General features: G+C 40.0%; 1 protein-coding gene across 13 annotated transcripts in view; it reads right to left on the bottom strand.

The window, feature by feature from the left end:
- Positions 1-25,844, bottom strand: part of dnm1a (dynamin 1a) — a 97,672-nt gene extending 71,828 nt beyond the window's left edge. For all 13 annotated transcript variants that reach the window (XR_009061041.1, XM_057818188.1, XM_057818199.1 and 10 more), the window contains exons 1-7: positions 25,535-25,844; positions 16,298-16,371; positions 15,896-16,045; positions 13,511-13,714; positions 11,060-11,158; positions 4,278-4,438; positions 4,065-4,207 (exon numbers count right to left, since the gene is read on the bottom strand). Coding sequence is in view for 12 of the 13 variants with exons in the window: in XM_057818188.1 (XP_057674171.1) it covers positions 4,065-4,207; positions 4,278-4,438; positions 11,060-11,158; positions 13,511-13,714; positions 15,896-16,045; positions 16,298-16,371; positions 25,535-25,695 (992 nt within the window). In the remaining variant the exon portion in view is untranslated. The remainder of the gene's footprint in view (positions 1-4,064; positions 4,208-4,277; positions 4,439-11,059; positions 11,159-13,510; positions 13,715-15,895; positions 16,046-16,297; positions 16,372-25,534) is intronic.
- Between the last annotated feature and the right edge of the window lie 913 nt (positions 25,845-26,757).

The raw sequence follows: 26,757 nt of genomic DNA, 5'->3' as shown, positions 1-26,757 counted from the left end.
TTCTTGTGAATAAATGCCTAAATACCTGCATTCTTTAGAGATATGGATGTAAAACAGTCTCGATTAATGGTTAAATGCAAAAAAAACGGGCAGTTAGCATTTATTTTACAAAAATATGTCAAATGTGCTGCAAGCCTTATCACCACAAAGAGTTGTTTCTGTTGAAAATTCTTGTGAATAAATGCTGAAATCCCTGAATTCTTTATAGATATGGACGTAAAACAGTCTCGATTCTTTGTTAAAAGGGCAAAGAACCGGGCAGTTAGCATTTATTTTACGTAAATATGTTGAATGTGCCGCTAGTCATTAAGCCACAGTAGCACCGCCTTATCACCACAAAGAGCTTTTTCCGTTGAAAATTCTTGTGAATAAATGCTTAAATCCCTGAATTCTTTATAGATATGGACGTAAAACAGTCTCAATTCTTGGTTAGAAGCAATTATTTTACATAAATATTGTGAACTATGACACCAATGCCATAGCGGCTAATTTCTCCCATTGATTTTTTTTTTTCACAACGTTTCAAAATGCATTCATGGTATGAAAAATATACTAATTACCTTGAATCCTCGATGAAATCACTCATGAGGCAATCCTTCCTGTATGCATGCGCTACAGCTTTCGTACTTTTTCAACCAAAATCCGGCATTAGATCGCTGCGTGCGTGTGTTTGAGAATAACTCCTTTTGATGTGGGCAGCCCCCCTACTTGAAGGCGTGGTGCAGTGTATGACAGATGTAACCCATCAATATAATTATGAAGTCAAATCAGAAGACCAAGGAACACGCCAAGATCAATAGGAAGTTACCCAATATCACCAGAAGGTGACCCGAGAATGACCCAAAATCAATAGGAAGTGACCCAAAATCACCAGATGTGACCCGAGATTGCTGCATAATCAACAGGAATTGACATGTAAATGTCCCAAAATCAAAGTCCCAAAGTGACCCAAATTTAACAGGAAGTTACCCAAATTTATAAGAGGCGACCCAGGAATATCTCAAAATGAACAGGAAGTGATCCAAAATATACAGGAAGTAACCTGTTAAAGCCCCAAAATCAACAGGAAGTGACCTCTCAGAAATTAAGAGGAAATGACTATAAACCAATAGGTCAGGGGTGGGCAAACTATTCCACAAAGGGCCGCAGTGGGTGCAGGTATTTGTTCATACTCATCATGAGGACAACTTTTCACCAATCTGGTTTCTTACAAGTGCAATCAGTTGATTGCAGTCAGGTGCTTCTTGTTTTCACTGAAACCTCATTGGTAAAACTGTCTATGCTGAATCAGTTGGAACAAAGACCAGGACCCACTGCGGCCCTCGAGGCCCGGTTTGCCCACCCCTGCAATAGGTAGATGCCAAAAATTAAGTGTGGAGTGAACCATGGAAGAGCGAGCGTCCCAACAGAATTTCTCCAGAAATTGCATTTCCTATTCTTAAAGTGTTCCTCTAACTTAAGTACATGTAGGCTCTAATAAACCACAATTGCTCTCTTGTACTAAAATATGTTGTTAGAAACACATAAAATGTTAAATCAATGGTAATATTTTATAATATTTAGTCCATATTTTGACCAGTAGTTGGCACCATGGTTTGCGGGCTCGCAGTGTAATTGGGATCTTTCCAAATGTGTAGCGTGTTCAACAATGGCGTACCGCACGCATGCTATTTTTAGACCATGACGTTGCATCGTAAAGCGGAAGTAAAGCCGAAGTGGGACATTATAGACCCGCCCTCGCATAGAAACAACGGAATTTGTGCTACTTTTCGCCAGTTATCTTTCAAAAACGAACATGCCGATCACGCATTGCTTTTTTGGAACTTGTAGAAACGACTCTAGACATTACGACACATGAAGGAGGCTTTCTTCATATGTTTCCGGAAACCAAAAACTTGGGAGGAAAAAATGTGAAGACCGAATCAACTTGCGCGGACTTTAACACCAGCTCGGTGAATCCATTCACATTTCATATGCAGTAAACATTTTGTTGGGTTGGCATGGTCTTTCAGAGGACAAAGAGGTAAGCCATTTTTATATTTTTAACTTATTTTTTTTGCGTAACATTGTGCCGTACTGCTTCTGTCTGACAATGAATGACCTGAAAAGAATTACAATGATATCTGACTGCCACTGTTACCGTTTCTGTTATATATATAAATAACAACTTTAGTAAGGGGGAAGTGTAAATAATTTATAGAATTAAGATTTGTTATCAATGAAAAAATTAAAAGTGTTCGTTGGCTGTCACTGAGTAGCATTTGCGATCGCTACACAAAGCTAACCAAATTACCCCCAAGAACGGTCAGAGACGTCGGACAACCAGAGGATATATAAGAAAGACAGGGCTGATGGTGAAGATAGCTTGTTGAAACAGGAGAATGTCATTGTCAGTCGCGTCGATAAAAAAAGCTAAGGCTATGCTTAGATCGGCTCATTTTTTTCGTCTTTTTCAGCCTTCGACACTCAAGCCATCTCTTTAACTGAATATTTTTATGTTCTTCCACATCTTTGCCAGTGAATTTGGCACCAGGCACATCATTTTCGGAAAGAGTTGGTAGGTTTAGCTCTGTAAACATCTCCTTCGTACACGATTTCCATTCATTTCCTATTAGGGACAAATGGTGGCTTGTCCCTACTTAGCAACAGTAGCTAATGTCATGAATATTAATGAGCGGAAGTGACGTGTTGCTTGCGGTATGCCATTGCTTATTGCTGCCTAAACTCGCGAAGTAAAATGCCACGATGTGCTGCTTTTGGATGCAATTTCCAGTCAAATGGAAACAAGGGGAGTGAAGTGAGTGGTCAAGGTGGAATTATTATTTTTAGTGAATAAATGTGCATAAGTGGAAGCTTCTCCTCCTTTTTGGTCCCTGTATGCACGTATGCTACCCACCACGTGTTACAACTGGCGCCCGAACATTTTTCCTGGATCCTCAATCAAGTAAGGGATCCGTTTATTTTCTGGATCCGACGGTCCCACCGTGTCTGCAATATTGGTTTTGGATCTGTCCATTTTTTTTTATTCGGCGGTCCCACAGCGGCTTTTCGGATCAGTCTATTTTGTAGAATCGACGGCCTGATCGCAGCTGCGACATTGCCATGGAATTGGTCTAATTCCTGGATCTTCAAGTGAGTAAAAAACGCGGATTTGGATTACTATTGCTATCTTTTATGTTGACTATTCTTCGTGGGAGTTTTCCCCAAATCATACTAAATAATTAAAGCACTATGGCACGCTACAGTGACGACAGTGACTCTGACGTGGACCTTACAACAATGTTGGAGTTCGTCAGGGAACGCGTGTTTTCGTACTGCTGAGCTCCCGAGTGAAGAGTGGTCAAGGTGGAAATATTATTTTTTGTGAATAAATGTGCATAAGTGGAAGCTTCTCCCCTTTTTGGTACTTTTATACGCGTATCCTAGCTACCACACGTTACAATGTGCAAGACATGGATTACACAAGGTGTGCTCTTTGGCCTGTACTGTATGTAAAGCACACGACAGCTCTGGATGCTAACAATCTACAATTATATTGGGATAAGTTTGAAAACGCAATATGCTTACCTTGAATATCTGCTAATAAAACCGGAGTTCCAAACAGCATACACTCTCGCTCCCAACCGGAGTTCCAAACAGCATAAACTCTCGCATCACCAGTTTCGCCCAACTTTTGTCATATCAGGTATTTGCTGCACGCATTTTTCCCTGAAGCTCATCTTGTGAACGACCGACAGTGCCGTCCTGCTCTTCACTTTTCAGATCTGGTTCAAATAGGAAGGGTAGAACTGACGACATGTTGGGAAAGCTAACGAGTGACACGCTGGAATTTCGGCAACGGGACCGGTGACGTCACCCACTGTGACGTAACAAGAATGGCGACCTATCACTTAAAATAGTTTACTTACTTTATTAAAACAAAAACATTAAGAGGGGTTTTAATATCAATTTATTATAACTCATACTAACATTTATCTTTTAAGAATTACTTGTTTTAAAAATAGAGGATCCCTTTAAATATTATTCTAGACAGACTGACCAAGGTCAGAGAAGTAATGACTCACTGGAGCAGAGCTTTGGTCTTGCGAGACGGATCGTCAGGCCTGAAGTTCTTGTACTCCTCCACCTCCTTCTCGATGGAGAGAAGCTGGCTTTGTAGCTTAGCCCGCAGAGCTGGCAGCGTGTCCCTGATGTGGTTGGTGAGTTGCTGGACAGTTTAAGAATTGGGATTAGATGGCACTTTGAAAATGAATCAAAGAAACAGCTTCCTGACCTACCTGGTTTAGGATTTTCTGCAGGTACGCTGTACCCATGCGTTCAGCCAGGTGCCTGTAGGCGGGATGAGATAGGAAAAACTTCCTCTCAGCAGCCAGGGCGGCAGTGATGTCTTTCTTCCCATCGATGTCCTTTTGGCTCCGGTTGACCACGCCAATGTACCCTTAATACAACAGGCAAAGAGTTAACTTTTTGGGGGCTGTTGACGATAATAGCTTTCAATTATGTGGCTTTTTTCATCCATCTGCTGTGAATTTAAATGAGATTATCACCAGTAGACATCCAACCCAATTGAAGTGGGAGGGTTGGCAGGGAACAGGGGTGGGGGGATGGAGGGGTAGACATCGAAACAATACAGGCTTTGGAAAATATTTAATGTGTGGGTTCAAACCAGAGTGCAAACGGAAAAGAAAAGTGCAACATCAGCATACTGCAAAACCGCTATTTTATTACCATGCATCGAATCGAATTACTTTTTATTGCTGCTACTCGGGCGATATAAAATGTCAGTTTTTTTTTTTTTTTTTTTAGCTAAAATTTAATTTACGTTTTTTTCCCCCTGATTTCTTTTGTCCCCTTACGTTTTTAAGGAGAGAGAGGTAGCTCAGAACAAGTTTATCCTTTATAAGGCACTCATTGACTTCATTAGCTGTCATTGACGGCACTAGACCTCCAATTCATGTTGACTGGGATGGGCAAATGCATGAACCAGTCCTCCTAGTATAAAGGAATTGGATGTCTACAGTACACTTGTCAAGAGAAGGCAATGAGTTGAATGCTATTTAAAAAACAACAAACTTAGAGTCTTATTTAGGAGCCATAACTATAAGTACAGTGTATTTCAGTTTTTATTCATATTTAATTAGTTTTGATGTATCATATTTTCCGCACTAAAAGGCGCATCGGCGTGTAAGGTGCACCTTCAATGAATGGCCTATTGTAAAAGTAGTAGGAGTAGTAGGAGTAGTAGAAGTTGTGGTTGGGTTGCGTTATGCAGAGTTGGGTAGAGTAGCCAAAAATTTTACTTAAGTAAGAGTAGCGTTACTTCAAAATAATATTACTCAAGAGTAAAAGTAGTCATCCAAAAAATGTACTCAAGTACAAGTAAAAAAGTATCCAGTGAAAAGAATACTGAAGTAATGAGTTACATTTTGAGTAACTGCTTATTTTTGTTTGATTTTTTTAAACATTTTTTTTTCTCTCAGCATAAACATATCTATATGAACTGTTGTTATACTGATACTGTACAATAACCCATTACATAATCACATTAAGCCATAAATAATATATATCATGAAAGAGAGAAAAAAAAAACAGTAATGAACCATATTCGTCCAAAGAGCATGAGTGCACTGCCCTCTAGTGGAGAAAATAGTTCCTAGTTTGAATAGTGAATACTGTAGTTCCTTCTAGTTACTCTTATGAAATTAAAAGCATTATATCTCCGGTTTACCGTGGTCAATCGGTGCCAAATGAAAACTGAGAGAGAGTTTTAAATCCGCGCTCTCGATTCATGTTGAGGGCAGTGCTCTATGTAAAATACTTAATTTGTTACGGTGCTTTAAAGACACGTGATTGAACTGGCTTGAATGATCATAGAATGACAAGCTTGCGTCTGATTGGTGTAATGGACTGTGATTATTGTTGCGACGTCTCATTGGTTAAATTAGCAGCGCTACTCTTGGCAATAGCATCGCTAGGGGAAAAAAATGAATCTAATATGTAGAATAAAGAAGAAAAATGTAACATCTCTTGTGTAGTCCAAAGTAGCGGCGTAAGAATAGCGTTTTTTTCTTTAAAAAACTACTCAAGTAAAAGTAAAAAGTATGGCTTAGTAAAACTACTCTTAGAAGTACATTTTTCTCAAAATGTTACTCAAGTAGATGTAACGCAGTACATGTAACGTGTTACTACCCACCTCTTGTTATGCATCTACTCAATGGAGCTGCGCTAAAGAAAATTTTTATATTATTAACCAATATTGATCCAGTGTTTCCCATCAATGAACGAGACTGTGGCGGCCCGCCACAGTCTCGTTTGGGCCCGCCACAGTCTCGTTTGCCCCCCCCACCGAAAAAAAAAAAAAAGATACTAATCAGATGCGTCAGTCAGCCGATTACACAGCTGTAGCCCACTCCACTCTACTACCCGCGCGAGCGAGAGCAGCATTTTAGAGTACTATTTTATTTATTTATTTATTTAAGAGACGCGAGGGGAATGAGTAGGAAGAATGGGAGAACGAGCGAGATAGCGAGAGATAGCGGTCGCATGTCGTAGCAGCCCGCTGCTATTTTGTTATTGTTTTTCTTTATTATTGTTACCACAATCAAGTGGGTAAGCAAATACAGACTTCTCTCCTTCTTCCCCATATCCGGGGCATTACAATAGTTTGGATCGGACTTTTCGGCGAAAGTGAGCGGTGGACGGCCGTCTTGGACGGAAAGCAAACTTTGATTGAACTTGTGCGGAGAGGCGGGGCCCAAAATAAAGCCTTGCTCTATTTTCAGAGCGTTGGTCACAGTAAAGTATTTATTAGTTCAAGCAGAGTAAAATGATACATATTCACGGTACAAGAACGTCGTTTCCGTGTCCATCGATTGGTAAGAAAAGGCTGTACGAGTGACGTGTGGCCGCTCCCGTCGGGGGGACATTTCGCGTGGAGTGGCTATTTTTCGGCACAACACCGACGCGCCAACTTCAGACATTTGCGGCTGATGAAACTTGGATAAATGCCCCCCCCCCCAATTTCGCGAGCTCTGGGACACTCGAAAAATGACTCTCATACCTCTCCTTGCTAAGTTAATGGTACCTCGATGTGCGTTTGTGTGGAAATTTAGTTCACGAACAACGGGGAAAAAACTATTCACCTTCTCACCGAATCAAGAAAAACTCTTTACACGGCCATTAGAATTCCCCCAGTCCTGTAAATGGGTCAGTTGACAGAAGGACTGTTATTGTTGTGGTAATGTAGTACTTATGAGGGTCACATAAAAAGGAAAAAGGAGGGCTACGACGGCGGTCTGAAACCCGCGGCTCTTGGGCCGCATGCGGCTCTTTAGTGCCGCTTCTGAGCTTTTTTTTTTAATGGAAAAAGATGGGTGAGGGAAATATATTTTTTGTTTTAATAGGATTACTAGGAGGACAAACATGATACAAACATTCTTTCAATTCATTAATATTGGAATGAAAAACTTGTGGTGTCATCGTACGACAGAGTAGTCACGTGGTGCGCTATAGGATCCACTGCAGGGAAAATAAACATTTAATCATGAAGGCTAATTATGTATTTCTAGCCAACTTAGTCATTTTTATAGTAGGCTAATATAGCTAGTATTGATAATTATAAGGCTTGTACAAGGCTTTTAATTTTTTGCTGCTCCAGGCATACTGTATCAGTTTTTTTTTTTTTTTTTGGAGGGGGGGGGGGGTCAAAATGGCTCTTTCAACAGTTGGGGTTGCCAACCCTGAGTCACTACGAGATGTAAGTCGTACTATTGCTACGAGAAAAAAAGTCGCATTATTACATAGGGTAACGTAGCTGTAATCAGCAACGCATTTTACATACATGTACCGTAGCTGCGAGCTATAACATTAGCTTAGCTAATGAAAGATTTCAAATATATCTTTGTTATGGTTCTTCTTGGAGGGAAAAAATAATGGAAAAAAAAAAAAAAAATTCGCCGTGGCACGACATGGTGTGGTTGTCCGACTCCGATGCAGCCCACCACCACAGTTTCAAAAAATCCTATGGTCAGAGACCCTCCCACCACAGTCTCCTAAAATCCTGTGGGAAACACTGTTGATCCATATAGTATAAGGAGCATCGGATTATAAGGTGTACTGTCGGCTATTGAGAAAGTATAAGGCTTTTAGGTGCGCCTAATGGTGAGGAAAATATGGTACATTTTATTAATGAGATGAATAAATAAACAATACAATGTAAACAACCACAATGAGAGTAGCTCAAACCCCCATGTGGCACATTAAAACTGTTCATCTTATAGAGACAATCAAATTCCCATTTTCTGTGCCACAGTGGCTGAACACTATTCATAAAAAATTCATGAAAAAAAATTCTCTCCTCATATTTTTGCTGTGACCCCTCAAATACATCGTAATAACTTCATAAATAAACAAATTGTTTCTCTTGGAATAATCTGTCTACTAACTGGTTGCTTAATTCCTTTTTTGGCAAAAAAAAAACAACTAAAATACATTTTTTTAATCATCTCAATGTCAATGAGATGATTAATCAATGTCTCTATGAGTGGAAATGCATCTATGATTGAAATTTCAGACTTCTACCTCTTTTCTAAGTGGGTGAACATCCAAAATCACAACGAGTGCAAATACTTCAGCATCTCACTGTATATATATATATAACTCAAATGTATTCATACCATCAACATACTGTCAAGTTGTACAGTTTCGGCATAATTTTTAGAAGTGAGCACTGATTTTCAAATACAGTATGTACGCCATACATTCAGAATCTGTTTGTTTTTCGTGCATTACTTTTTTTTTCTCCTTTCGGATTTTGTCACCGTTTCGACAACATGACAATGTGCGTTACTATGCGTTACGCTGGTTGAATGATGCGAGAAAAGTCAGAGACACGGAGAGAGAAGAGTGTTCGTTGTGACGCTGTAGCAAACGCGATGCTAGGCTAGGTGGCTCCAATATTTCCTGACTGTAGCCGACACCCTACAATCTACACCTAGATATCACATGCATATAGAACTACATGCAAAATGATAGACTCGGCAGCGTTGGTAAACAGCCACCATTTTAAAGCAGTAGACTTATCAGAAAGGCTCTGTTGTAGTGAACCTTCCTAGCTAACCTAAGAAACTTTTGATCTAAAATACTCCTAAATCGGCAAATTCTTGACTTGAATCTATCTTTAAATGATGAAATCGTTTTAAAAGTTTCACATTTCGAAAGTAGACAGAAGGAAACTAATGCAAAAAGGAGCAATTTTAACAACTTTAACGGTTGATTCACAACATTAAATGTTAAGGGTTTTGTTTTTTGTTTTTTTAATGGGGGGGGACATGAAAGGTAACACCAGTTACTTTCCCAAGTAACTAATTACTCTTACATTCAGCTAACTGAGTTACTAACTCAATAACTTTTTGGGAGAAGTAATTTGTAACTGTAATTAATTACTTTTTAAAAGTAAGATTAACAACACTGGTCAAAAAGATGAAGTCTGCAGAATGAAAAGTGACGAAAACGGAGATTTTATTCTGACAATTTGTTGCCGAACACAATTTGCCCGCAACTATTGCTGATCACTTCTCAGAATTAGCAAAAGAAATGTTCCCTGACTCAAAGATTGCATCAGTAAGTTAATCTTATCAACTGACCTTTTCAATTTATAATTGCATACACAGATACACTAACGAACTACCTTCAAGTCAAACTGAATTGCGAGCTGAAGGGCCATGAAGTGCAGCCATCAAAAGACCTGATAGAAAGTGCCAAAAGTGCTACATACAATTATAACCAGGGGTGCACATAAGTGGTCCGCATGTGCGCATGCGTACTGGACGTATACAAACGTGCTGGCCCTCAACAGCTTCCATACGCTTTTGCGTACCGATGGCTGACCACTGTATTTGCGGCGGACACGAGATAATCACTTCTCAAAATGTCTGAGGCAGGCCCCACTGAGTAATTATTTCCGTGTTCCCCCACCCCCGTCAAAGGACAGACAGACGAGAGACGTCACCGGAGCTACCGAAAAAAGGACTTTTGCTGAAAAGTGGCTGCAGGAGGTACCATGGCTAGAAGCAAATGAAGCTCGCACGGATATGTGGTACAAAATTTGCCGTGAGAATCCCAGTGTCGCTGATAAGAGCAGCGCATTTTATGTAGGGTCAAAGAATTTCAGCCATCCAAACTTTGAAAAGCACTAAAAAACAGAGCATGTGGCAATTAAGCAAACTATCGATGTCAGGCAGCACCCCACTCGCCCTATGGACAAGTGGCGGAATAAAGTTAATGAAGAGCAGCGCCACGCACTGACAAACGTGTTTTTGCTCGCATTTCACAAAGCTAAACATGCACGTTCAATGAGCTCTTATGAGGAGGAGGACATCCCACTTTTACAAAGGCTTGGAGTTAATGTGGGAGCCGCATAATGCCCTTTATTTTGAATTAGTACTGCTTTTATGTTTATTTCTTTACATTTCACTTTAAAAATAATGGCAGTTTTGTTGTGCCAGTTGATGTTAATCAGGCATTAATTGTTAATATAATTAATTAAAGGTATTTGGCTCTAACTAAAGCTTGTCATAATTTTATCGCATCAGGCGGGTCGGCTCTCAAGCTCAATGAGGACCAAGTCACATCTCCGGGTCCTCCTCTGTGAACCTGGGCAAAAAAAATATGTGCACCCCTGATTATAACAAAAGTCACAGTTAAATTTTAGTAATCATAATGTAGCTGAAGATATTGATAGTTCTTTGATTGCACCAGGTTATATGTTACATTATTACCAATAAATTCATTTATTTAAAAAAAATTTAGTCTTATTTTTGTTTCATATTGCACGCTATATACGATATTGTAAGATTAGTCACCAATTTGTAAGGGCATACGTCAATATTTGTAAGACTGCCAACGGCCTCGGGTTGACAGGTATGCATCCAGACCTAGTTGCTAGTTGCTAAAGATGTAGGATGGTTTGTGCTGAGCTGCCTAACCGCCACAAGGGGGAAGCAGTGGGTAACAAATCTTGACAAATCTGTGTCAGAATATGTGTGTGTCTGTTACTTACCTCTTCTAAGTGGAAGCAGCTTATTCTCCAAGATGTCCTTGGCGTCTGTCCCTTCGTCCATAAGGTCCAGTTTGGTTATCACACCAATTGTCCTCATTCCTAAACACAGCGATGACTTATTGCAGCTTCAGTGCATGGTGGATTATTTTTTTTTACTGCACAGTACAAGACAGTTATCATACGTACATGTGGCCTCCAGTCATCCTTCTGCTAACACGCAATGGCGATGGTAGACAGTACTTCACAGTCAAGTGAGTATGAAATAATTTAGTATTAAAAATATAATTAAAATATTATGCTTTTTTTTTTTTTTAAACTACGTGGTATGGTTACAGTACTGGCATCAGCTGAATGTCGGAATCGGTATTATGAGCCAAAAAATTGTATCAGTGCCACACTAAACTAAAAACTAAAAAAGTTTTTTTTATTTTTTTATTTTTTTTTTTTACCTATTCGATGACTGTCTTTGTATTAAGTACGAATCATGATAAAAAACCCAGAAAACAACTACTTATGCAGGCTAGTTAGATTAATGATATATATGTCGTATCAATTGAGCTTTGAATTAGTTCAGAGCTATAAGGTAGGCATAACCAATGAATTTTTTTTTAAAAGATGCACGATAATGTCGGTTACCGATAATTCTCGGCCGATAATGGAAATTATGACGTCACGCAGATAATACAGATTTTTAAAAAATTAAACCGAGAATGCAATCCCATATAATGTACGCTGTACTCGATTTAGCCTCCAGATGTGCGGAGTCGACAATGTTTTTTCCAAATTTGCGCCAGCGCCTCAACACCTCCTAATGGCATTTGGGTGCAATTAAGCATGTACTTTGTAAGTATTAGTATTAATTCATCAATACACATTGTTTAGATTTTGGAATTTGCTACTTGTTCACATTTGGTGTGGAAAAAGTAGGCATAAATTCTATTTCTGCACAGTAACATTTGCTCTTGTGTAATTTAAAATTTTATATAGTATAAGCTTATCTTTTAATAGAATTATCGACTTAACATTATCGGTTATCGGCTGGAAAGAGGAGGAAATTATTGGTTATCGGTATCGGTTGAAAAATGCATTATCATGCATCACTAATTTTTTGGGGGCATGCGGTTGTACAACAAACAAGCGTGTACAGTCATGAAAAAAACTACACAACCTTTTTTAATGGCTGTTTTTGAGAAGTAAAAATATGCAACTGCGACAGTGTTGCACAATGACAACAAAATTGAAAAAGATGGCAGTTATGCAACTTCATCAAATGCAGTTCATTGTACGCCAAACGGCGTTAGTGCAATACTACATCTATATTTCACGAGTATTATACTCCAAGTATTATAAAGCGCTTTGGGCAATTTTTATCAGGTGGAAAAGCGCTACTCTGACGAAGTACTGTATTCTAATCTGACAGAACACAGTACGCCCTGAAGAAAGCCTGGATTTCTGTTGATACTGATAGGGTTTTTGAGTCTCACTTTGTTCTTGGTAACTTTGTCTATTTATTTTTATTTAGAGAAGACATTAAATTTTATTGCATACAATCCACTTTCAGCACAATCATGACTTTGACCAAATTTTTCTTGAAACAAAATATTCATAGGTATTAGAATTACTTCAATTTTGTCACCAAAATACAGTATTTTAAGCTACTCTCGAAACTTTTTCCGGCTCTCAGACATTAAGGTGATTAGATTTCGCCTGCTAACTGTTCATGGGGTGTTCCCTGCCTGCAAAAATGTTTGTGACTACAGGCCGTCCCCAGGTTACAAACGAATTCCATTCCTACGCTAGTGACGTAACCCAAATTTCAATGTAAATTGGAATTAACCCTTTAAGTATCCCTAAAAAAAACTAAATCTCAAAAATAACTATCCAAAAACATGTATTCTATGTCATATTAATAAAATAAAGAAAAAAAATAAGATACTGTGAGGTACGCTGCGTTAAATGCCATTATATTCAATGACTATTGGGGCTTTAATCAAGAGTAAGTCGCCTTGCCGAGAGAAAAAGGCGCTGTAGAAAGAGTAGGGAGACGAGAGGGGGGTGGTATCATGGCCACTCAGGTCGCCAGCGTCGCCTCTCGCAATGTGAGCCAGCCGTCCAAACTCAAAAAGCCAGATCAGGACTCGTGAGAGGAGTCAGCGCCAGGAGAGAAGCAGCAGCGTGAAAACAAGGAAGCGGTAGCTCTCCCGGCCGAAAGGAAGTACAGGACGGCGGCGACGCACTTGGAGGAGGAGGGCATCCTAACATGAACACGAGACTGCGGCATCGTAAAGTCGAAATCACGTAAGTCGGGTTCTTCATAACTAGGGAACTGCCTGTATCTGTCACCCAACCAACTACGCATGCACCCAAAATACGTTAAGATACAGTAGATCCACAAAAACGAATGGACGAATACAGAGATGAAAGCAGATGTGCATGTATGCACGCACTCACCCTGTGGGTCGACCTCTTTGGCAATCTTTAAAGCGTCTGAGTTGGCCAGATCTGAGTTGGCTGGCGAAACGGCAAGCATCAGGCAGTTGTCCTTGGTGACAAACTGCAGCAGCATGTCCCGAATCTGAGTCTCAATATCAGCAGGCTGGTCGCCCACGGGCACCTTGGTCATGCCAGGCAGGTCCACCAGCGTCAGGTTGAGCACTGCCAGAAGAAAAGGTCATATCATTTCAATAATTGTGGGGACGCTTTACAAATCTACTGTAATTTTTTCCCGTGCACTTTTCAAGTGTGACAGACTCCAAAAATTGACTTGGACTTCACCCCTAACGTTAACGGTAAAGGCAATAATATATATTTTTTAAAACCCCATTCATTTCCATTTACAAAGACAGTTAAAAAGCCAAATTCCAAAATGTATTTAGTCCGCAGTTCACCTCACTCATATGTAAAAGAAAAAAATGGTAAATGGACAGTACTTATAAAGCACGTTTATCTGCATGGTGACCATGCCCAAAGTGCCTTACATTAGCACACATTCACACACCAATACAACCAGTCGTAGCCGGGAATCGAACCACTGACCCTTTGGTCCAAGGACAACTCCAGCAACCAACTGTGCCACGGGTGCCAATCAGGTAATAAAGGCAAACCAGGTAACCGTATTATTCTTTTTTTAGCAAAAACATACAATTATGGGCAACTTTGGAAAGAAAAAAAAACATGGCATTCTTTGCTAATGGCCAAAATTTGACAAAAATCTTCCCCATTCTTCATTTTTTTCTCAGGTTTTCGGTTGATCAGTTTTTCAATTTTTTTGAGTTTTCTTTTCTTTCATTGTTGTCTCAGTCTTTAGTTTTTTTCATTGTATATTTTGTGAATTTCCAGGATTATTTCATGTTTTGCTAGCATTTTTTGTTTTTTTTTAGGGCTGTCAAACAACTAAAATTTTTAATCGAGTTAATCACAGCTTAAAAATTAATTAATCGTAATTAATCGCAATTCAAACCGTCTCTAAAATATGCCATATTTTTCTGTAAATTATTGTTGGAATGGAAAGATAAGACACACGACGGATATATACATTCAACATACTGTACATAAGTACTGTATTTGTTTATTATAACAATAAAGCAACGAGATGGCATTAACATTAACATTCTGTTAAAGCGATCCATGGATAGAAAGACTTTTAGTTCTTAAAAGATAAATGTTAGTACAAGTTATAGAAATTTCATATTAAAACCCCTCTCAATGTTTTCGTTTTAATAAAATTTGTAAAAATTTCAATCAAAAAATAAACTAGAAGCTCGCCATTGTTGATGTCAATAATTACACAATGATCATGGTGCTTAAACCCATAAAATCAGTCACACCAAAGCGCCAACAGAGGGAGACAAAAAACAAGTAACAAGTGGACATGACACTGTGCGGTCATTTTAATCTGTTTGGGCAGGGCATGTGCGTTAATTGCGGCAAATATTTTAACGTAATTAATTTCAAAAGTTAACTACCGCCCATTGATGCGATAAGTTTGACAGCCCTGGGTTTTTTTGTGTGCAATCTATGTTTTTTTTTCAAGGTTTTTTTGTGAAAGCTTTCATAAAAAAGGATTAACATCTTTTTCATGACGCTTTGCGGTTTAACAATCAATGTTAAAGACGGCTTGCCTGGAACTCCAGACTCACCACTGTTCCAGCGATAGAGTCTGGCGACCGTTCCGCGGATCAAATTTCCAGGGCAGAGCAAGCCACAGCAAACGGACAGCGGAATGGACCAATCAGTGACGGGAGGGCGTGACGTTGGTAAAGCGACAAGAAACTTTGGCGCGAGGAAATAAACATACGAGGAGAGTGGAGAACGGAGAAGTTTATTCAACATGGCTAGCACGAGACAGACTGTTGGTTTTAGCAACTCGATATGTTTTTGGTCATTTAAAACTGAATTTACCGAGGATTGGAACATATTCTCGGCTTTCCCGTTCGCCATCTGTGTTGTTGTGGAGACGACTTCCGACGCGCAAGAGTGATGTTGCTCATTAAGAACACGCCTCGCAAATAAACAAATCTGTTGCACGGTTACTTTCGTTCGGGCTCGAAAGGCCAATGAGGAGCTGGGACTGTTCTCCCGGTGTTTCAAAAATACAGGGAGAACAGTCTGGCCGTGCCAGGCAAAAAGACGCCTATATGTCCGTCAGTGTTAGAGACGTCAATAACTGTTAATGGTAAAGATTCATACATGAGTCAAGTCAATGAATTCCAATGGGAATTGGGAAAAAGTAACTGACAAGCAGAGCAAAGCATCCCCACACAATTTCTCCATAAATTGCATCTTCTAGTTCTATCAGTGTTTGTCAATACACAAGGAAAAAAAGAAAAGCCTCACCGTGTGGGGAGTACACTCTCAGATTAATAGGAACAGGAGAGATTCCCTTGTTGGCACCAGTCATGCGGTCAGTCTCAGCCTCAATCTCCTGACGAACCTCGTCAAAGTCTGTAAACTTTTTTCCCTTGCAGTGTAGGAACTCAGCATACTCTGAAAGACACATGAAAGATCAAAGGTCAAAAAGTGACAAAAAAAAAGCACAAAAAAATCCACCATACATTGATAGATGTCCCTGCGACTCTTTTCATGCTCCTGCTGTGAATTTAAATGAGTTTGTCAAGTGTTGACATCCAAACCATTTCAACTGGAAGGGCTACATCTATCACAGTGTCAATGGCTTCCAATTAGTTAATATGCCAATTTACTTTAGCAGAACATGTTGATCGTCAGGTTTAAACTCACCTGTGGGACAGTTCATCAACTGCAGGACCAAAGGACGACGGGTCACGATGCCAGAGCCACGTGGAAGAAAATCCCTACAACAGAACCATATGTGAGATGGTGATGTCATCCAACATATGCAATTGATTTCTTTTGCAATACTTAATCATGAAATCAATTCAAAATATCAACAGATTATTAATTTTGCTGCCTATAAAGGTAGCCTACAATACACAATTGTTAGTGTTAATCTAAAATACTTTTTTACTCCATACATGTTCCACCAATGTACTGATGAGTACACAGAGCCTTGACATTTTAACTGAGGCCATGTCTACACCTTGCAGGGTTTTTTAAAACTGAGGATCCTGCCCTAAAAGGATTCCGTCCACACCATCACGTTTATAGAAAAAAAAGCTTCCATTCCCAACCGCATTCATTCATTTTCAAGTACATTAATAACAATGCGCGAAAAATAATTGTCCATAATACCCCCATCCTTCGCATGTGTTTTTCAATATGGAGCACTGTAAGAGTTTGTAAATAAATGGAACAAAAAAAAAGCACCTGTCTAATTTACTCCAAATGTAAACATTGGTCTCATCTGTGACGTAGGGACAAAGTTTGTCGCAATCAGTGAAGTTTCCACAGTTAAATCTTCAGTTATCAGTGTCCACATGATGGCGTCACAAATGCAGAATTCACAAGTCTTTACTTTGGATGCAGTTTTTAAGAACTTTTGTTTAAATGTGCATGTGGATGATAGGCCAAACCGTAGAAAAAGCTATTTTTTTGCCAAATACCCTACTACATGTAGACATGGCCTGAGACTTGTTAGGGCATCTACCCCTCCCTCCTGAGATCTGGCCCACCTTGGGCAGGTGTACGTGTTTTTAATATGATTGCAGGTTGGATGTCAGATTGGGTGGAGCGGCCACGAGTGCTGGCAATGACAATCAGCAGTCTTTAAAAGCCAGTGGACACCGCCACCCTGTCGCCCGATCATCGTCTCTGTTTCCTACGTATCAGTTGTATCTTGCATTCCTTATTGAATTCTCTGATCACCAGCTCGCGACTTATTTGCTCTCGCCCCAGGTCCTGTTTTTGCGTGCCTCTCGTCGGATTTTACGCCTGCCACCTTCCCGAGCTTCATCGCCTCATGCCAGCTCAACTACCCCAATCAGAAAGCTCCACTACCTTGTTTTGGATGCAAATAAATTATTTTGTTCATCACTACACCGTGCCTGAGTCTTGAGTCTGCTCAAGGATCCTCAACCTTCCCCGAATCCTAACAAGACTGCCCTGAAAAGCCCTTTTTCTTCCCTTCAACAGAAATAGTTCTGGGCGAACACACGCCTGCGCACGTTCATGCATGTCCCCGCGGCAGCAGAGATGTTTCACCGAGCCTGCGCCTAAACACCTTTCTAACCCACTTAAGACTATCTACTAACAGTAAACAATAATGTTTGCTGTTTTTACGTTTCAGGTGCTGATTTGATGGGCCAAACGCAAGTTGATTTTTGTTCATGCTCATACAAGCATGCACGTCATGCTCGAACTTAACACAGGCTGCAGTTACGCTGTGGGCCAGAGGGTGGTACTCCATATAGCACCTTTAACCTGACTGGATTGATTAGATTTAATCTAGTAATTACCATTTTTAAAAGTGCCATCAAGAAATAGTTGCATACAACCAATTAACAATTTTAGCTCTTAATATATGTACATACCGTAGTTCCATTGCCATACTGACATTTTAAATGTACCTTGCAATAGGGGTGGGAACCTCTGGGTACCACACAATACGATACAATTTGTGATACGAGTCTCACGATAACGATGATCTCACAATATGGTGATAAAACAATTATCGATACATTGGTCAGGAAATAATTCAATGATACTGTACAATAAAACAGAAAAAGAAGTCTTTTTCAGAATGAGCTCACTGCCATCGCTCCCACTTCAAATGGATTGCACGTCTATAGCCATTAGTGGCAGCCAATGCCTGGCAATGAATTCTATTTGGAGGATTTTACATCATTTCCTGTTGATTTTCCATCACTTCCTTTTCCTTTTGGGGCATTTCCTGTTGATTTTGGGTTACTGAACAGAAGGTGGCTCAAGAATGTCCCAAAGTTAATAGGAAATGACTCAAAATAAACAGGAAGTAACCTGTAAATGCCCTAAAATGAACTGGAAGTGACCTGTAAATGCCCACAAGGTAGGCATACTCTGGTTTCAGTGCCATTGATGGCATTAAACGTCCAATCTTGTCAAAATCAATTGGATGTCTAGTGCTGTCAATGGCAGCCTGTGAGCTAATGTATTCTAATGGAAGATTTTGGTAGCAACCTGTTGGTTCCCGTTTTTTCAAACAGTGACAGTTTTTTAAAACGATACGAGCATATCAATAACCTTTTGAACAATAAAGTATCGTGATATATAACCTTTTCAGTATACTAGTCCTTCTCAAAAAATTTGCATATTGTGATAAAGTTCATCCTTTTCTGTAATGTAGCTATAAGCATTTGACTTTCATATATTTTAGATTCATTGCACACAACTGAAGTAGTGGTATTGATGATTTTGGCAAAAAAAAAGTCAAGAAAAAACAAAAATCCCTATATCAAAAAATTAGCATATTACATCCGACCAATACAAAGAAGTGTTTTTTAATACAGAAAAAGTCAACCTTCAATTAATTATATCAGCTATGCACTCAATCATGGTGAATTGGCTAAAAAATCATTTTGCAGAAATGACTGCTTCAATGCGGCATGGCATGGAGGCAATCAGCCTTGAACCTTGCTGAGGTGTTATGGAGGCCCAGGATGCGTCGATCGCGGCCTTAAGCTCATCCACAGTGTTGGGTCTGGTGTCTCTCAACTTCCTTTTCACAATATCCCACAGATTCTCTATGGGGTTCAGGTCAGGAGAGTTGGCAGGCCAATTGAGCACAGTAATGCCATGGTCAGTAAACCATTTACCAGTGGTTGTGGCACTGTGAGCAGGTGCCAGGACGTGCTGAAAAATGACATCTTCATTTCCATTAAGCTTTTCAGCAGATGGAGTGCATTAAGTGCTCCAAAATCTCCTGATAGCTAGCTGCATTGACCCTGCCCTTGATAAAACACAGTAGACCAACACCAGCAGTTGACATGGCACCCCAGACCATCACTGACTGTGGGTACTTGACACTGGACTTCAGGCATTTTGGCATTTCCTTCTCCCAAGTCTTCCTCCAAACTCTGGCACCTTGATTTCCGAATGACATGCAAAATTTGCTTTCATCTGAAAAAAGTACTTTGGACCACTGAGCAACAGTCCAGTGCTGCTTCTCTGTAGCCCAGGTCAGGCGCTTCTCTCGCTGTTTCAGGTTTAAAAGTGGCTTGACCTGCATGCAGCACCTGTAGCCCATTTCCAGCACACGCCTGTGCACGGTGGCTCTGGATGTTTCTACTCCAGACTCAGTCCACTGTTTCTGCAGGTCCCCCATGGTCTGAAATCGGCCCTTCTCCATAATCTTTCTCAGGGTACGGTCACCTCTTCTGGTTGTGCAGCGTTTCCTGCCACACGTTTTCCTTCCCACAGACTTCCCACTGAGGTGCCTTGATACAGCACTCTGGGAACAGCCTATTCGCTCAGAAATTTCTTTCTGTGTCTTAGCCGCTTGCTTAAAGGTGTCAATGATGGCCTTCTGGACAGCAGTCAGGTCGGCAGTCTTGCCCATGATTGCGGTTTTGAGTAATGAACCAGGCTGGGAGTTTTTAAAAGCCTCAGGTTGTTTTGAGTTAATTTGATGATTCAGATGATTAGGTTAGTAGCTTCATTAGAGTACCTTTTCATGATATGCTAATTTTCTGAGATAGGGATTTTTGTTTTTTCTTGACTTTTTTTGCCAAAATCATCAATAATAAAACAATAAAAGGATTGAACTACTTCAGTTGTGTGTAATGGATCTAAAATTTATGAAATTCTAATGTTTATCAGTACATAAAATAATTAACTTTATCACAATATGCTAATTTTTTTAGAAGGACTAGTATTTTCACACCCTACCTTGTAATAATTCAATCAATTAATTCGATGTCAAGGTGGGGAAAACAATTTAAACTTGTGGTTCTGTAGTGGTTCTGGTAAACATGATTTTAGTGCCAAACTGTATTCTGGCTGTGCTGTTTTTGCAGGGTTTCATCTATTATGTAACAACAACAACAAAAACTCCTTGTGTGTGCATATGTCTGCGTGTGTCCCTCCACCAGCTGACACGACAATTTAAATTCACTGATGTGTGGTGGATTTTTTTTTTCTAAAATGGCAATTTACATCAAGCATTGTATCAAATTGTAGATTGTGTTTAAATTAGAAAAATGAACATATATGACAGAAATCGAAGAAAGAAAAAAGTGACAGAAAAGGCTTAGTAATGTAATTAATTAGTTAATTAATTAAACTAATTAGTATTACTTTCTCAGCTCAACTAAAAAAATCTCCAAACAGAAGATGTTGACACACCCAGAATGAGCTGCAGATTGTTGCGGTCTGCTAGCATGCTATCCATAGGCTTTCTATTCTGTTGTTGCAATGTGACTGTTCTTTCATTCTTTTAACATGTTTCTAGCAAGCGCAGCACTACAAAGCTAGACATGATAACCAATTATGGTATTGATGTCACAGCTAGAATTGCTGGGGTAAAAAAGTGGCCTTTCCCTGATGCACGTTTTGGGTGGAATAACCATCGGATGGGAAAAGAAAGCATAATTTGAGTGCCAAGTTCATTTTCTACATGGGAAACTACATAATTGCAGTAGTTTTCAATGTTGTTATGGTCACCAATTCTTAAGACCTTTAAACAAACACAATACATTTTGCTAGCAATGCTCCTACTTGAAGGGCTTCGGACAGGACATATGATCTCAATAACAGATCTTCCTCCTCACCCTTCTCAATGAACTGCAGATAAACTTTTTCATGCTTTCTAACTCATTGGCTGCCATTGATGGTGATAGACATAATCCATCCATCAAAACATTCCCAAAAACAAGGCCCACAAATGCTATTAGCCAGTTCTTCACAAAAAAATCCAAGTACTGTCAAAATCTGACAAATACCTCCCCATATATTTTAAATAGCCCATTAATTTCCGATGGCATTCACGCTTATTGATTTGCATCTCGGACCTGCAAAAAAATCTTCATTGGTGGTCATTACTTTTGACAAATAATTTCCTGAAATTTCCCCAAAATGAACATGAAGCTTTGACATGGATGAAACTTTCACATCACAAGCACTTTCAAAGTTCAAATAACTGCACGTGGAGCCAATGAAAAGGCAAATTACGCCGCAGTGGATGCGCAGATTAACGCTGAGCCAATGCAGGAAGATAGAAAGCGAGATTAGAGTTAATCCCCTGTAGCTCTCCTCCTCTGTCTCACACACTCCTGCGCATACTTTATTCCTGTTTTTATAGTTTACCATTTGAGACAAGGAAACAGCCACACATATATAAAACTACCACAAATGAAAGATTTGACTTTCATGAACTCAATTCTTTGTGCAATGTCATTCTCTTTTCCTGATGTTTTATTTGAGTGGGAAAAAATGAGTGAAGACTGAGTGAAGCTGCTATAATTCGTCATAATGCCTTAGGCTGTCACTGGCTACATTATGTAATATGTGAACGCTAAGGCTACGTTGCATGGACGTAATCTTGTCGAGGGGGGATGGAATAGTGATGGCGGGATAAGTCATTAATGTGAGTTACGATGCAGTATGTGAGCTCTCTTGCGAGCATAAATAACAGGATACAGAAGCCATTAGAAATAAAAACCTTGGTCCTCCGTTGCATTAATTGGTTTAGTATCTGCTGGCTCCAGAAACAATTTGTAATAATGGTTTATGATGAGATCCTATACAAGAGATGTTTTTGAAATGTCAACATGCTCAGCATCAGTATAGATATAATACATGCACCCTGAATAAAGTATGAAGTTTTTCTTATATTTTGTTTAACCAATCATTTAAATGAGTTTATCACTGGTAGACATCAGATCAAACTGAAATGGGAGGGCTTTGTAGTTGTTGTCTGAACCAAGAACCCGGAAGCGGTGCTCCAACACGTCTTTTTTTTTTAAATCCACGATATACTCCAATTATAGCAATGTATTCCAGGTTCACTGTGTTTTATTTAGTTCTTTTGTGTCTCGTTCTGTCCTTAAATGAAATTAGTCGTGGCGTCCTTAAATAAAACTTGTCTGCAGTGCCTTCTACTGGCTATTAATTCCAGAATTAATAAATCTGAACTGTCACATGAATATAAAAATAAGGCTCCAAGGATTGATAGATACTGGCCCATCCTGCATAGCTACCATGTTTCGAAACGATCGGTTGACGAATGACGGTGAAATAGGACTTCAAAGTTAGTGTCTACGAGAACAACAAAAACAACCTGAGAGGCGATTTGGCAGGCTTTCAGCCTCTAAAAAGGCAGATTTTCATGATACATCTCTTGCATTGGTTAACAGTGAAGTGCAGGTGCAGCTAATGTTTTGTCTACTCGTGAATAGAGTTGTCTCCCTGCCATTATGCGCATTATCCCCTATGCTTTCCTTATTGATTTTGCTGACTGGAAGCTGCAGTATAGAGGGCACAGCCTTTTTCCGCACCGGGGCCAAAATAAAACAAACATGCGGGGTGTCCCGTTACTGCCAAAATGTTCCACAATGCAATTGTGAAGACTAAAAAGGCCGGAACTGTGGCAACAACTGTGTTTTTGGCTGATAACGTGCACCATAAAAGCCATGGGGGAGGAAGGGTGGTGTGTCAAACTGGAAGGATGAGAGGACACCCAATGTCACTGTAGGACGCACGCAGTCACACATGCTTAGCAAGATGCTAGCATTTGCCTCGTAGCTCAATGCAGGCTTGAAATTTTAGAATGCTCATGTCATAACGTTTCACATTTTTCCTCTTCAATTCTCAGCGTGATCGTGGCTCCCTCGGGTAACAGCACAGTAATTAGGCAGAAGCTGTTGCCATGACGACTAAGAGAGTATGGAGTCAAATTAGCGACAGAGACTTCACCGCAGTCCGATGACAATGAGGCCGGGGGCAGGATGAGGGTGAACAGGAACCACCCAACACACCTCACTGGCTGACTTGGTAACCAATAAGTCATGTTCTGATTGGCTGTTTGTGGCTCTGTTTTGACATGGGGGGGGGGGGGGGGGGGGGGGGAGTGGCAAAAATTTTGAGGACTAGCAAAAAAAAAAAAAAAAATCATTCATCTTCCATTCCTCTAATCCGCACACGGGTCGCGGCAGTTTAAAATAAATAATTCAAAAAACATTTTCACAAAAAAAAAAAAAAAAAAACAAATTTTTACAGGCGCAAAAAAATTGTGCACTTTCCAAAAAAAATCCATTTTTCTGTATAGTCGGGAAAAAACGCTGTTCGCAAAAAATTCACTCACTAAACAACTTCGCAAGCATAAAAACATTTCCACACCCAAAATTATTTTTGCCAGAACGAAAGTATTTGTATTGAAGTATTTGCGAACGCATAGTTTTTTGAGCTAGTGCACAAAATGTTTTCACGAGTGCAAATTATTTTTACAAATATTTTGGGGGGGGGAAACACAAATTGACTTTGGCACTAATTTGACTGCATATGAGAGTGCTTTACAATAAGGAGGATGCAGTCCTAGCATCTAGTTCTTGTTACATCCAGCACGACCACACAATGAAGGAATGAGGAAGTGACTGACAAATCTTGATTTTATGTCCAATACTTCTTCTTAATTATTTCACTTTTACATATTAAACAACAACCCTTTCACAAGGCAGCATAATAACATGTAAACAGTATTACCTCTTTCACCTGCTAAATTGAGGATTAGCACTTGTGGCCACGTGGTTTTGCACAGTAGGCATCTGTTGCCAAACAAATGCGAGAGGCGTCGACATAGTGGACATTTTTCATGCCTAATAAGACATAAAAGCCAGCTTTAAATCAATTAGAATATCAAATAATCTGCTTGAGGGGGTTGGAGTTATGTCTGTTAAACTGGATTAATTTGGAATAGCGTGCTACTACGCTAGCTTGAAGCTACATTAAAGCCTTATTATGCACAGAGCAGGAAATGCAATCACTTATGCACATTAAATCTTTTGGAACCATTGACAATGATAGATGTCCAATCATGTGGCTTCTAAGAACTAAATTTTGAAATCTTTCAAATGGGTGTATCACTGGTACTGTATAGACGTCAATTGCAGCCAATGAGCTGAACTCACATGTTCTTAAATAAAGGTGCAGTGTTGCTGTTTTTCAAGCACTTCCAGTTAAGCTTTGCTGGCCAACAGACCAGATGGAGGGGTTGAGCCAGAACGGCTCAAAGCTCATCATGCAGCATAACGCAAAAAAATTCATGCAACGGGTGTCACAGAAATTGCTTGTTTTTCAATGAGAAAAAAAGCCCCAATGGAAAAATTTCAAAATGTAACTCGTCCAACATTTTTAGCCAATTCACATAATGTATATATTTTTAAAAATCTGGAAATCAAGTTGTATACAGTTTTTGCCAAAAATGAACGGGTGCACCAAAATTAGTCAAAAACAATCCTATTTACTTCCAACAGCCCCATTCATTTCCTATTGGAAAAATGAGCTGATATCAACTGGAACTGATCAGGAAAAAAAACAAAATCATCAGGAAATGATCCATAACAATTAGCAAGGAAGTGACCCAAATTAACGGAATAATTTATAAACAGACATCCATTTGATTTAAACTGTGAGGACTGGCTATGAATGTTCATGTCATTTGCCCCTCCCAGTCAAAATAGGTTGGACATCTAGTGCCGTCAATGGCAGCCAATTAATAGGAAGTGACCCATTTCTTAATTCTATGCAAATGTTACTTTGACCAGCAAAAACAGTGCGAGCAGTGTTTAACTGTGATCTGAGGGAATCCACAGATGGGCCATGTACAGCCCACCTGCCAAGGGTTTCCCACCACAGGTCTTGCGAGGGCCTTGACAATGTTCTGTGATTGGCCCGTACGCCTTAATAAATGGCCTTCATAAGAATTTATTTGTAAAAAGTCACAAAAAAATAACCCTCTCTATATGTATGCACGATTATCACGATTATACTTTACATGGAGGCGAGAGGAGGTGTAGGAGGAGGAGGAAGAGGGCGGGTGGGGACAATGAATGCGGCATTAAATGGAATATATAATTTAAATCCACTTACTTGCCCACGAAGTTCTCCAGAACCGAGCTCTTCCCCGCACTCTGTCCGCCCACTACGGCGATCTGAGGCAGGTCCAGGTTGGCGTTCTGACCGATGGCCGAGAAGGCATCCTGCATGCGGTTCACCAGGGGGATCAGATCCTCCATACCCCGGTTCCCCATTGCGGACGAGCTGGCAGTCCTCAACGAATGTATTCAGTGCAATTTTCCCTTTTAATTCTATTCGGAGCGTCAGCCGAACCGCGTTCACGTCCGTGGTGCGCTTGAATCGCCTCAGCGCTTCTCCTCCAGCAAGCACGGAAGAAGGGAGGGGGAGGAGGAGGGGGAGGATGAGCTCTCCTTGCCCAGTGCTGTATTTTGCATGGAAAATTCCTTGCATGCAGTTTTCAACACTCGCCGCTAGGTGGACACAAAGCTCTGCTGTCAGCTTTGCGTGATGAGTCACGAGCTCGTCCTTCATGTGTAATACTGCATCGCCTGAATTCAACAGCAACATTTAATATTCGTCTTTTACAGTACAGGGTTAACTCTGTACTTTGACATGGAAAATTTAGATAGGTTATATGAATAGTGGTTAATAATTAAAGTTAACAACAAAAATGTGCGGCAGAAAAGCCGTTTTAATCCTTTCATGCATGAATTACGATTGTTAGTGATAAACTAATTGTTGGGTGGTTGCATCTTGGCCAGAGGAAGAACATATTTTATTTTTAACTCATTAGCTGCCATTGAGGGCGCTAGACGTCCAATGCATTTGAATAGGTAATGCACGAATGCTATTTTTAGACAGCAAGGCTGCGTGACGTCACCATCATAAACCGGAAGGGGGTCAACATAGACGCGCCCTCGCATACAACTTATGTTAGTACTGCTTGTTTTCTGCCGGTAATCTTTCAAAAAAGAACATGCTGAGTAAACACTGCTGCTATGGAACTTGTAGAAACGACTCTAGACATTACAACATATGAAGGATGTTTTCTTCATACGTTTCCCGAAGCCAAAAACTCAGAGGAAAAAATATGAACAATGGATCAATTTGTGTGGTCGTCCAAAAGACCAGTTTAACGCCAACAAGGTGAAGCCATTCACCTTCATATGCAGTAAACATTTTGTTGGGGGCCATGGTCCTACAGATGACAATGCTGATCCATTGCTTGCCACAGCTTGCACCGAAGAGATAAGCCATTTTGATATTTCTACTTATTTTTTAGCGTGGCGTTTTGC

Source organism: Corythoichthys intestinalis, chromosome 17 (genome assembly GCF_030265065.1).
Source record: "Corythoichthys intestinalis isolate RoL2023-P3 chromosome 17, ASM3026506v1, whole genome shotgun sequence".
In the NCBI taxonomy this organism is placed as follows: Eukaryota; Metazoa; Chordata; class Actinopteri; order Syngnathiformes; family Syngnathidae; genus Corythoichthys; species Corythoichthys intestinalis.
This window is presented reverse-complemented; position numbering and strand designations above follow the sequence as displayed.